The sequence below is a fragment of the Zalophus californianus genome, chromosome 1 (genome assembly GCF_009762305.2).
Source record: "Zalophus californianus isolate mZalCal1 chromosome 1, mZalCal1.pri.v2, whole genome shotgun sequence".
NCBI classification, from domain to species: Eukaryota; Metazoa; Chordata; class Mammalia; order Carnivora; family Otariidae; genus Zalophus; species Zalophus californianus.
This window is the reverse complement of record NC_045595.1, coordinates 67,846,776-67,859,875: the sequence shown is the minus strand read 5'-3', so window position 1 is coordinate 67,859,875 and position 13,100 is coordinate 67,846,776. Positions and strand designations below refer to the sequence as shown.

At 43.6% G+C, this 13,100-nt stretch overlaps 1 protein-coding gene across 1 annotated transcript; it reads right to left on the bottom strand.

Annotated features, from left to right (window-relative positions):
- Positions 1-1,159: 1,159 nt before the first annotated feature.
- CCR8 (C-C motif chemokine receptor 8) lies at positions 1,160-7,647 on the bottom strand. Its single transcript, XM_027587212.1, has 2 exons — positions 7,534-7,647; positions 1,160-2,257 (listed from the first exon to the last, which is right to left on the bottom strand). The coding sequence occupies exon 2, from the start codon at positions 2,225-2,227 to the stop codon at positions 1,160-1,162; it is 1,068 nt and encodes a 355-aa protein (XP_027443013.1). The 5' UTR covers positions 2,228-2,257; positions 7,534-7,647.
- Positions 7,648-13,100: the final 5,453 nt, after the last annotated feature.

Sequence of the window (13,100 nt, the reverse complement as noted above, 5' to 3'; positions counted from 1 at the left end):
CACCCTGAACGCGCCCGATCTCGTCTGATTAAGAGTCTCTTATGGTTTGTCTCCCTCTCCGAATTCATCTTGTTTTATTTTTTCCTCTCTTCCCCTGTGATCCTCTGTTTTGTTTCTTAAATTCCAAATATGAGTGAGATCATATGGCAATTGTCCTTCTCTGATTGCCTTATTTCACCCTCTAGTTCCATCCACGTCGTTGCAACTGATTTCTGTACATTGATTTTATATCCTGCCACATTGCTGAATTCTTGTATGAGTTCTAGCAATTTTGGGGTGGAGTCTCTTGGGTTTTCCACATAGAGTATCATGTCATCTGCAAAGAGTGAGAGCTTGGCTTCTTTGCCAATTCGGATGCCTTTTATTTCTCTTTGTTGTCTGATTGGTGTGGCTAGGACTTCTAGTACTATATTGAACAGCAGTGGTGATATGTCCTGCGTGTTTCACCAGGACATTTTTTTTTAAAGATTTTTATTTATTTATTTGACAGAGAGAGACACAGCGAGAGAGGGAACACAAGCAGGGGGAGTGAGAGAGGGAGAAGCAGGTTTCCCACCGAGCAGGGAGCCCGATGTGGGGCTCAATCCCGGGACCCTGGGATCATGACCTGAGCCAAAGGCAGACGCTTAACGACTGAGCCACCCAGGCGCCCCTCACCAGGACATTTTAAAAGGAAAATTACAGGTCAATATTTCTCATGAACACAGATATGAAAATTCTGAGAATCTAATTATTTATTAAAATGATCGTGAACAATAGGTCATTTTTTTCCGGGGAAAATACAGGTTGATTTAAAATAAGAAAATCAGACAATGTAGTTCAGCAAATTAACAGAATAATAGAGGAAAGCTATATGATCACCTTAATAGATGTGAAAAAGCGTTTGATAAAATTTAAATTGATATGTGATAAAGACACTACAAAAACTAAAAAACAAATCCCAAAGCTAACATTATACTTAATAGTGAGATATATAGACTATTTCCAGAAAAAAGTAACAAAATCTTTGAAAGTTGAGAAGATTATTTTGCAATAGTCGGAGTTCATTAACTGTCATGAAATATGCCTTGTGCCTGTAACCACATTTCTAAGAGTATCCCTTCATGTAGCCTCAGACTCCAGTGTAAATCATTTTTGTCTCCTAAAAGAAGCACCCCTGTCACAAAATGTAGTCTGTGGTGAAGGAACGGGAGGTGTTCTGACAGGAGGAGGGGGATCTTTCCCAGCCCTCCCTAGGTATTCGTCTTCCTATGAAGAAGAGAATATGATTGGAAATCTTCCAGAATATTTCTGAGAGGTGTTTCTTGAACTTCTCACCCATGAAAGCATAGATCACAGGGTTCACACAGCAGTGAGTGAAGGAAATGGTTTCTGTGACATGGGTGGCATAAATCAGCCGCTGGCTCAGGACACATCCATCCAAGATGTTCATGTTGAGCAGAGACGTGAGGAAGAGGGCCACGTTGAATGGGACCCAGAAGAGTAAAGATGCAATCACCACAATGAGCACCAACTTGATGGCCTTGGTCTTGTTGTGATTTTGGCAACTCTTCAGCTGGTGCAGGATGCTAATGTAGCAGAACATAAGGATGGTGAATGGGATCAACAGACCCAAGATATTCATTTCAAAGTGGATGAAGATCTTCCACTTCAGAGTCTGCTGGTTGTAAGACGAATAACACTGCAGAATGCCATCTTCAGAGGCCACTTGGTACAATACTAGTAATGGGCTGGTGGCCATGAGGGCAATCAGCCACACGGCCAGACTCAGGGCTGTGCCCATCCTGGCTGTCCTCACTTTCATGGCATAGACAGCGTGGACGATTGCCAGGTACCTGTCCACACTCATAAGGGTGATAAAGAACATGCTGCTGAAGAAGCCAATGTAATAAAAACCAGAGACCACCTTGCACATTACAGTCCCAAACACCCACTGGTCCAGCTGATAGTGGGTTTGGAAGGGGAAGGAGAAGACAAAAAGCAAGTCAGACAGGGCCAGGTTCAAGAGGTATATGTCGGTGATGCTCTTCAGCTTCTTACAGGTGACAAGGACAAGGATGACCAGGCTGTTTCCCAGAAGACCAAATACAAACAAGACACAGTAAAAGACAGCAAGAAGCAACTTGCTATCTCTTTGGATAAGTTCCCCATCACAGGGGCTTGCAATGTCATCAGGATAGTAGTAGTCAGTTACCGTGGTGACATTGGGCTCCGGTGTATAATCCATCAAGGCGGGAGGACCAGGTCAGAGAGGTGCCTAAGAGAGATTCATTCCTTAAAAATATTTTCATTTAAAAATATAGACTGAATTCTAACTGCCTCCCCTCACCTCATTCATATTTTGAAGCCCTAAAGCCCCGTTACAGACTGAACATTTGTTTCCTCCCCAAATTCATATGTTTTTTTAAAAAAAAACATTTTATTTATTTACTTTGATGGAGAAAGAGAGAGAAACATTGAGAGAGGGAACATAAGCAGGGGTAGTGGGAGAGGGAGAAGCAGGCCTCCCGATGCAGGGATCAGTCCCAGGACCCTGGGACCATGACCTGAGCCAAAGGCAGCCGCCTAACGACGGAGCCACCCAGGTGCCCCTCAAGATTCCTATGTTAAAGCCCTACCCCACCTTGTGATGATTTTAAGCAGTGGGTTCTTTGGGAAGTAATTGAGTTAAATGAGGTCATGAGACTAGAGCCCTCATGAATGGGATGGGTGCCCTTATAAGAGTCACAGGAGAGCTTGCTTCTTCTCTCCACTCTCAGCCACGTGAGGTTATAAGGAGAAGTCGGCGGTCTGCAACCTGGAAGAGGGTTCTCATCAGAGCCTGCTGGCACCCTGATTTTGGGCTTCTCAGCCTCTAGAATGGCGACAATTACATTTCTGTTGTTTATGAACCACCCAGCCTCCGTTATTTCGTGATAGCAGCCCAAACCGACCAAGACACCACCTAGGTCACTATATTTGGAGATGAGCCAGTAAGGAGGTAATTATAGTTAAATATATCATAAGGGTCGGGCCCCAATCCATAGGCCTGGTGTCCTTATAAGAAGAAGAGTCACCCGAGCATACAAGCTCTCTCTCTCTCTTTCTCTCTCTGCACGCACAGGGAAAAGACCAATGAGGACACAGCAAGAAAATGGAGGGTTGCAAGCCAGGAACAGAGGTCTTACCAGAAACCGGCCCTCTTGGCACCCTGATCTTGGACCTCTAGCCTCCAGGACCATGACAAAATTAATTTCTGTTGTTTAAGCCACCCGGTCTGGGGCACTTTGGTATGGCAGCCTGAGCTGACTGGTACAGATTATGATACTGAGAAGTGGGTGCTACTGTAACAAATATCTAAATGGCTTTGGAAGCTGCTAATGGGCGGAGGTGGAAGGAGCCTGAGGCACATATGCTAGAAAAAGCCGAGGTTGCCTGTTGGTGGCAATGTGGATGGTAAAGGTGATTATGCTGAGGGCTCGGGAAGAAGAGAGGAGGCTGGAGAGAGAGCTTCCATGGTCTGAGAGATTACAGGTATCATCATGAACAGAACGGGGGCGGAAATATGAACATTAAAGGTGAGGTCTCAGGCAGAAATGAAGAATACATTATTGGAAGTGGAAGAATTGGATCCTTGCTATAAGTGGCAGAGAACTTGGTTGAATTGTGTTCTAGTGTTTTGCGGAAGATTGGGTATTTGTCTGGGGTATTCCTAAGCCAAGGTTAAGAGGCAGCCTGGCTTCTCTGTGCTGATTATCATAAAATGCTAGAGGAGAGAGGTAAGTTGAAGGAGTCGTTACACAAAGAGGAATCCGAACTCAAAGATTTGGAAGCCTGTCCATACCACAGAAATGAGGAAGTGTTTCTGGAGAATACGCCTAAGGTGTGGCTGGAGGACCACTCCACAGAGAGGTCACCCATGGAGTTCATCGGCCATTTCAACAGAAGCTAGGGGTAGAGACACTGTCGGTTTTGCCCAAAGCTGCAGAGACAGGACAAAATAAACCAACGCGTTTGGACTTCTGGGATTCTATAGGATGGGACAATAGAGCCATATGCCTGCGAGTACATTGTATCCTTCAAGAAAACGGAGGAATGACCCTGAAGATAGAGAAATCATCAGGGCTAGCACTGTCCCCACAGGTGCAAGGGGTAAGACTGTTTCTCCCCTTCCGGCAGGAGGCCACCCGCTCGGTGCCCTGGGGGCGGGGCCCCAGCCTGGGGTCCTGAGGTGACGCTGCCACCTAGTGGTTTTTTTTTTTTAAGATTTTATTTATTTATTTGATAGAGACACAGGGAGAGAGGGAACACAAGCAGGGGCAGTGGGAGAGGGAGAAGCAGGCTTCCCGCTGAGCAGGGAGCCCGATGCGGGGCTCGATTCCAGGACCCTGGGATCACGACCTGAACCGAAGGCAGAAGCTTAACGACTGAGCCACCCAGGCGCCCTGAAGATTATTCTTGAGCCTTACAACCTAATTGAATTTGCCTTGCTAGCTTTGGGGCTTGCCAGAGACCCACCACCCCTCCGTGCTTTCTGATTTGTTCCCTGCGGAATGGGAATCTCTGTCCTATGCCTGTCCCACCGCTGTATTTTCGAAGCGCGTAACTTGTCTGGTTTCACAGGCTCACAGCTGGAGAGGAATTCAGCCTCAGGTCTCACTCATACCTGATTTCAGTGATACCCAGGTGAGACTTTGGATCTAGAATTGATGCTGGAATGGGTTAAGACTTTGGGAGCTGTTGAAATGGAGTGCATGTACTTTGTACTTGAGGACGTGAATTTTGGGAAGCCAGAAGGCAGGATGTTAAAGACTGAATTGTGTGCCCATATATTGAAGCCCCAATTCCTACTGTGATGATATTTGGAGATAGAGCTTCAGGAGGTAATTGAGGTTAAATGATGCTGTAAGGGTGAGGTCCTGATCTGATTGGACTGGTGTCCTTCTAAGAAGAGGAAGAGATACCAAAAACCTCTCTCTCTTTCTCAGTACATGCCTAGAGAAAAGGTCCTAGGGGGTCAAATTAAGAAGGTGACTGTCTGCAAGCCAGGAAGGGGCACTGGTCAGGAACCCAATATATCAGCACCTTGACCTTAGACTTGGAGCCTCCCGACCCCTGAGAAAATACATTTCTGCCATTTGACCCACCCGGCCTGTGGTACATTGCTATGGCAGCGGAAACAGACGAAGGAGTCCAGGGGTGGGGGAAGGAGCATATGGAAACTGTATTTTTCCATCCAAATTTCCTGTAAACCTAAAGCTTTTCTAAACATTAAGGTCTATTAACATGCTTTTAAAAATTGAAAACTGCCCCAGCTGACCAATACAGGGGGGATTGGGTGGGATAAGAAAAGCCAAAATTTGTGAAGACAATTTAAAAATTTTTTTTAAGATTTTATTTATTTATTTGACAGAGACAGCGCGAGAGAGAGCACAAGCAGGGGGAGTGGGAGAGGGAGAAGCAGGCTCGCCGCCTCCCCCCCCCCAGCAGGGAGCCCGATGCGGGGCTCGATTCCAGGACCCTGGGATCATGACCTGAGGCGAAGGCAGACGCCTAACGACTGAGCCACCCAGGCGCCCCTTATGAAGACAATTTAAATACCTATCGTTCCACGACCCAGAATTAGCAATTGCTAACGTATTGTCAGATTTGCTTTTAGTTCTTTTTTCTTTCTTTCCCTCTCTTCCTGCCTTTCTAATGCAATACAGATGAAGCCAGAGTTCTCTTTACACGACCGATTCCCAGACCCCGGAAGCAAGTACAGAAACCAGTCTGGTACGGTTCATTCCAGTTTCCCCTGTCCTTTTACATATTTTAATGTACCCCTAAATAATATATAATATTGTTTTGTGCTCACTTTTGACTTACACAAATGGTTGTCATGTCCCTCATTTTGTATCTTACTTTTCTTCTCCCCACACTGTTGTTTTAGAAAGACAGCCACGCTCTTCTAAAGACTTCAGTTCATTCTTTTCACTGCTTTTATAAGCACCATAAATAACTATTTTAAAAATGCAATAGAAAAAAAAAAACAATCCCAATCATTCTAGCAACAAAAATTGCTAAGGTTTCTAAGAACAAATGTGATTAAAACAGCAGCTCAGTTATGTAAAATATTATGAAACTTTGTCATCAAAGAGGACACAATTAAAAAGGAAACATTGCTATAGTTATGTGAGGGAAGACTCAACAATTACAACATGATAATTCTCAGCTTGATATTCACATTCAAGACGCTTTCAATTTGGACATTATTTTTCCAAGGTGTTTGGCTTCTGAACATTCAGACATCCTTGTCCACTAAGCCACCTTTCTTTCTATATTTTGAAATGCCTAGCAAGTTAGCCATTTTTAAAGATACTAATTTTATTTAAGTATGTACCCAAAGTGGGTTTAAAAACATAGTTTCTGAAGTATGGAGGTGGGTCTTTTTTTTTTTTTTGTGGCTAGTATCTCTCAAAATAATAGTCTCTCCTCCTACCTCTTCCTTCCCACTTGTCTAACAGTTGTTTAAAAGAAATAATTTTCTGTTTGCCTTCCTTCTATTCAGCTCTCCTAATAACCTAGAATAAGGGGAAGTCCTCAACTTATTCCTTCCCCAGATCCTTCCTGCTGAACCCCCAATCCATTCTTCCCCCATGCTCTCTCATCAGTAAAATCTATGTGAAATATTAAGAATGTCCATCATTTATTACAGTGGACAAGGTGTTTTAGATGCATTCTTTCATTCATTTCTCTTGAATCCCTGTAAAGCAGGCCCTCATACCGCCTGTTTGTGGAGTTAGGGTTGTATCTGAGTCTCAGAGACCATCAGTCCACTGACTAAAGTTACAGAGAGGGAGGCCATAGAGCCAGGACTCAAAACTACATCTACTCCAAATGCTTTTTCCTCTTCCATATTAGCTATTTTGTGGGTAGAGTAAAAACACTCCAGTCTTTTAGAAGTTAGGCCACCTGGGGTGCCTGGGTGGCTCAGTTGGTTGGGCCACTGCCTTCGGCTCAGGTCATGATCCTGGAGTCCCGGGATCGAGTCCTGCATCGGGCTCCCTGCTCAGCGGGGAGTCTGCTTCTCCCTCTGACCCTCTTCCCTCTCGTGCTCTCTGTCTCTCATTCTCTCTCTCTCAAATAAATAAATAAAATCTTTAAAAAAAAAAAAAGAAGTTAGGCCACCTGACTTTCAAGTTCTAGACTATCTTGTAACAGCTGAGTAACGGTTTGTCTGATAGAAACCTTGTAACCAGCACAAGGACAGATGCCTGGTGGTAAGAGGTATTTTCTTATCAACCTTCCCACTCTTATAGGAGCTTTGACTCCCTCCTAGCGTCCTGCAGAGAAAATGGCATGGCTTGCCTCCCTCAGTCAGAGCCATGGACAGCCACTGAGACATTTGCAGGTTTGTGGACTCAGGACATGCAAAGATTAAAAAAAGAAAAAATTCACCTCTTCTGCCAGACTTCTGAAATATTTGCCTGCCCTTTGCTTTTTTCCCAGGGACATAAAAGTGTCCCTCCCTACTTCTATCCTTCTTCCCCAAGGATGCTCATTAATACATACCTTAATTAGAGTCTTTGTTCTGGAGATTTCAGTGTTGCTAATTCCTTCTTTTCAGAACCTGCCCTCTGTGTGTGCAGCCCAGTGAGCAAGAGCTCCTCTCAAGGGAGGTATCTTATCTATTTGTGGTGAGTGGCAGAATAGGGGTGGATCTACCATCCCACAGTTATTTAAGAAGTTAGAAAAAAAATTGATCTCACCCAAAATATACGTACAGATGGCAAATGAGCATATGAAAATATGCTAAACACCTTATGTCATTAGGGAATTGCAAATTAAAACAACAGAGAGATATCACTACATAATTATTAGAATGGTTAAAGTCCGAAACCCTGACAACACTGAATGCTAGATAGAATATAAAGCAAGAGGAACTCTCATTTACTGCTGGTGGGAATGCAAAATTGTACCGCCACTTTGGAAGACAGTTTGGCAAATTTTTTTTTGAAAGAAGATTGGCAATTTTTTATAAAGCTAGAATAGGCTTACCATATGATCCAGAAATCATGCTCCTGAGTATTTACCCAAATGAGTTGAAAACATATCCATACAAACCCCTGAGCATGAATATTTATAGCAGCTTTATTCATAATTGCCCCAAATTGAAAGCAACCAGGATGTCCTTTGGTCAAGGAATGGATAAACAAGCTGTGGTAATGTACACAACGGAATATTATTCAGTGATTTAAAAAAACTATCAAGCCCCCCCCCCACACACACAAAGACACTTTATGCGTATATTGCTAAGTGAATGAAGCCCATCTGAAGAGGCTACATCTCATCTGATTCTAACTATATGACATTCTGGAAAAGACAAAACTACAGAGACAGTAGAAAAAAGGTAAATGGTTTCCAGGGGTTCAGGGGGAGAAGGGTGAAAAGGTGGAACACAGGACATTTTTAGGGTGGTGAAACTATTTTGTATGAAACTGTAATAATGGATACACATCATTATGCATTTGTCAAAACCCAAAGAAGGTACAACACAGAATGAACCCTAATATAAACTGTGGGCTTCAGTTAATGATAATCTATGTTGATTCATCAATTTTAACAAATGTACCATGCTAATGCAAGATGTTAATTAGAGGAGAAACTGTGTGAGAGGAGGAGGTGGTATTACAGACTGAATTATGTCCCCCCCCCAAGATGCATATGCTGAAGCCCTAACCCCCATTGTGATGGTATTTGCCTTTAGAGATGTAATTAGAGTCAAATCAGGTCATAAGGATGGGGCCTGGATCTGATAGGACTGGTGTTCCTATAAGAAGAGGAAGAGAAGGGGCGCCTGGGTGGCTCAGTCGTTAAGCGTCTGCCTTTGGCTCAGGTCATGATCTCAGTGTCCTGGGATGGAGCCCCGTATCAGGCTCCCTGCTCATCGGGGAGTCTGCTTCTCCCTCTCCCTCTGCTGCTCCCCCACCCTTATGCTCTCTCACTCTTTTTCTGTCAGATAAATAAATGAAATCTTAAAAAAAAGAAGAAGAGGAAGAGACACCAGAACCCTCTGACTGCATGTGTACAGAGAAAACACCATGTGAGGACACGGCAAGAAGGTGGCCATCTACAAGCCAGGAAAAGGCTCTTACCAGGAACCCAATTTGTCAGCACCTTGATCTTGGACTTCTAGCTTCCAGAACTGTGAGAAAATACATTTCTATCATCTAAGCCACCCAGCTTGTGGTATTTTGTTATGGTGGCTCAAACAGACTAATACAGGATATATATGAGGACTTTCTGTCTTTTCTCCCTAAATGGTCTGCATACCTAGAACTTCCCTAAGAAATAAAGTCTATTAAAATCTTTTTAAAGATTTTATTTATTTATTCATGAAAGACAGAGAGAGAGAGAGAGAGAGAGAGAGAGGCAGAGGGAGAAGCAGGCTCCCAAGGAGCAGGGAGCCCGACGCGGGACTCGATCCCAGGACCCTGGGATCACGACCTGAGCTGAAGGCAGACGCTCAAGCATCTGAGCCACCCAGGCGCCCAGTCTATTAAAATTTTTTACTGAAAACTATATTAAAATAAGATGACCATTTTATCATTATTTTGAAGTTGTATAATTTCTATCTGTACTGGCTCTCCTTCATGGCATATGGCAGGCCCAAGTGTGGTGGATATGTGTGTGTATATGCATATATATTTGAATTATAGTGGTAGCAGTGATCATTTCTGTTAATGATTTCATTACTTACATGCTGTACATTGAAAATATCATCATTATGAAATGTTCCCTCTTTTCATCCCATGGTGAGCAGAGTAATAATGTAATGGCCATGTTGCTTACATCTGTCAACATCCCTTCTTTAGATGAATCTTTAGATAAAGGGACATCCATCTAGCTCCCATTCCATGCATTACTGGTTCGGCTGCCATTCACACTGACACACTCACACACACACATGCACACACACATGCACACACACAAGCATGCACACCATTAAAAGGAAGGAAGGCTCCTTGACTCTGGTCTGGTCAAGGAGAATGTTTCATTTTCCCATCCATGCTCATGATTGAATTACAGAATCTCACATCTTGAGACCCCATGTGGCAGAAAACTATCTGAAGGATGAAACCAAGCAAGGAAAATTAGGGCCAAGAAATGGAGAAAATATATAATTCTGATGAAATCGTTTGTGCTCTTGGAATGACAGTTGTATGATTCATTAGTGTCCTCTCCCCCCCCCAACCTCCAGCCACCCTTTTAAGCATAAGCTAGTTTCAGTTGGGTTTCTGGCACAACTAAAAGAGTAGAGACTGATTTGATAGCTCCCAGTTATCGAGTGCTGTTTATGTGCCAATTCCTTTCTATACTTCATCCTCATTAGATCTCATGAAGATTATGCATGAGAGTTATTATCACTTTTGTTTGAGAAACTGAAGCTCAGAGAAGTGAGGTGATGTGGCAGTGGTCACCCAAATAGTTAACTGAAGGCTAGACTTAAAATGCAGGTCTAAGGGATTACACAGTCCAAACTTTTAATTTCATTATCTTAAAACTGGCAAATATCAGAGCCCTTGGGTTCCAATGTGTGTTGCGTCAAAACCGAGCATTAGGTTCTGAAGGTTAACTCTTTCAAAAAGAAAGCCTTTGGAGGCTCACCTTAGATGAATTTCCCAGGGCCCAAAGGAGTGAGCAGGTCCCCAGATGTTGGGAGGGAGCTTTAGAAGTTCCAGAAACTCCCCACCTCCAACCCAGTCATTTCTGGAAGGATGCAATAGATTCCTTGCGTTCATGGTCCCAGTGTTTCATGGAGCAAGTGGAGACATGCTCATTCTTGTAACTCTTTATTACCATGAAAATATGCCTCAGTTGGCCAGCTGGAGGAGAATCACGTTACTTCACTCAACCTAGCCAAGGCCAACCTAGATCTGCCAGCCAACTCCATGAGCTAATGTTCAAGTGAGCCCATCCACGATCAACAGGGCTGCCTATCTGCCCACCACAGATGTATGAGCAATAAACACTTGTCAAATACAGCTGAGGCTTTTTTCATTGTTTATTATGCAGCGTTGGTGTGATAAAAACTAACTGATAAAAGTGGTCTTGCCAGATTAAGGGGTAGGGAAGCCTGTTGTGAATGGACACGTTCTTTGGGATGTCAGAAGAGAATCCCCTAGAAGGAGGGGAATTTGGGAGAAAGAAAGTATGGGAGTGATGAAAACTGTCAGTATCACCACTGTTTAATTCTAGAATGCAAATCAAACTCACAGCCCATTTGTCTCCCACTCTTAACTTCTTTGTATGTAGAATGAGGGTGTAGTTTCCTTCTGGAAGCTTCTGAGGAAGAAAGTGAGGTATCAGCATGAAGGCGGAGCACATCATAGGTGGTTGGTCCTCTAATCCTCACTCTTGAGTTTACCCCTTCCCCATATTTTCACCCCAAATCTGGAGTGGGAGTAAACAGGGGCTACCACCACTCTGTGGGACATGGCAACTTGGGAGAAAATCTTCAGTATGTGTTAAGAAAGTCAGAGAATAGGCTGAGAACAGGAGGTGACAGGAAAACCACCAAGGTAACCAGGAAAGTCTTTGCTTGCTGCTTCCACTGTGCAACATAGTATCTGTGCAAAGGAGCACAGGAGCTCAGCTAAAAGTAATCTGGCAGTGTCTGTATATATAATATAAATATAAATATAAAACGTCTGGGAGAATCTTGGAGCCGCCTTTTAGAAATCTAAGTTAAGGTAATAATCCAAAATGTAGGAGGGAAAAAAAACTATCTACAAAGCTACAATAGGATGTAATTTATAGTAGAAACGACTTGGAAAGCACTTAAAAGCTTAAAAAAAGAGAGAGAAAAGGAAAGTAGATGGCTTAATTCTTTATTTTTATTGTGTTCAGTTAGCCAGCATATAGTACATCGTTAGTTTTTGATGTAGTGTTCAACGATTCATTAGTTGCGTAAAACACCCAGTGCTCATCACAACAACGTGCCTTCCTTGGGCACGATGGGCAACAACCCATCACTTGGTTACCCCATTCCCCCACCTACCTCCTTTCTGTAACCCTCAGTTTGTTTCCCGGAGTCCAGAGTCTCTCATGGTTCGTCTCCCTCTCTGATTTCTCCCCCTTCAGTTTTCCCTCCCTTCCCCCACGGTCTGTTGTGCTATTCCTTAAGTTTCACATATGAGTGAAACCATATGGTAATTGTCTTTCTCTGCTTGACTTATTTCACTTAGCCTTCTACTGTGGTACCTGCACAAACATTCAGCCATTGGAAGAATACAATGTTAGGTTAAAAAAAAAATACCCCGTTTTATCTGTATATTATCTAGAAGGGTTGCCCCACATCACTTGCTCCTTTGTGCTTTCTTCCACACAGTGATGGCAATGGGCATTTCAGGGATAGAATTGTGAAGTGAGGATATGGTTTATGTCTGCTGGTTGGGACCATGCCAGTAGGGCCACCTGCGTGGAGGATCATATTTTGCCTCAATAGAAGAGGCAAAGACCTAACAGGCCTGATAAAAACAGACCCAGTTGGTCAACTTGCTGCAGAGGTCTACCACCACAAGCACCTTCACTGTGGAGTGCAGACCATCCCAAGAAGACAACAGAGAGATGGGGCACAACTCCAATGAGGAGCAGTAAGAGAGGGGCAAAGAGGAACCAGAGCTGTTCTTCCCACGACTGCTCCCCCTCGTGGACGTATGGGGGAGTTCCTCTCAGAAACATGGAGGAAATTAAGAGCTCCCAGTGTGGAGGACATCCATGTCACTGTTATATTTCAATTCGGATACAATTTAAAATGGCTACGTATTCCTCTAAATTTTGCTTCATGACCCATGAATTCAATCTTTTTGCCTCACAAATTTCATCTCTTAGAAATATCTGCCGGTGCCTGATTTCATACCTGGGTAACTCCCCTCACCAACATCATTCACGCTCTGACGCAGTTTGGGGAAAACCCCGGATACCTTAGGCGAGTTTTGTACCTATAAGCAAAGATCAATGGCTCACAGATGGTGAAACTCAGGCTCACAGGTACTGCTGACTCACATCACAATGGCAAAAACTACGAGACCCGTTTCACCCGCGGCGGAGGGGAAGGAGTCATGTACCCTTTTCCA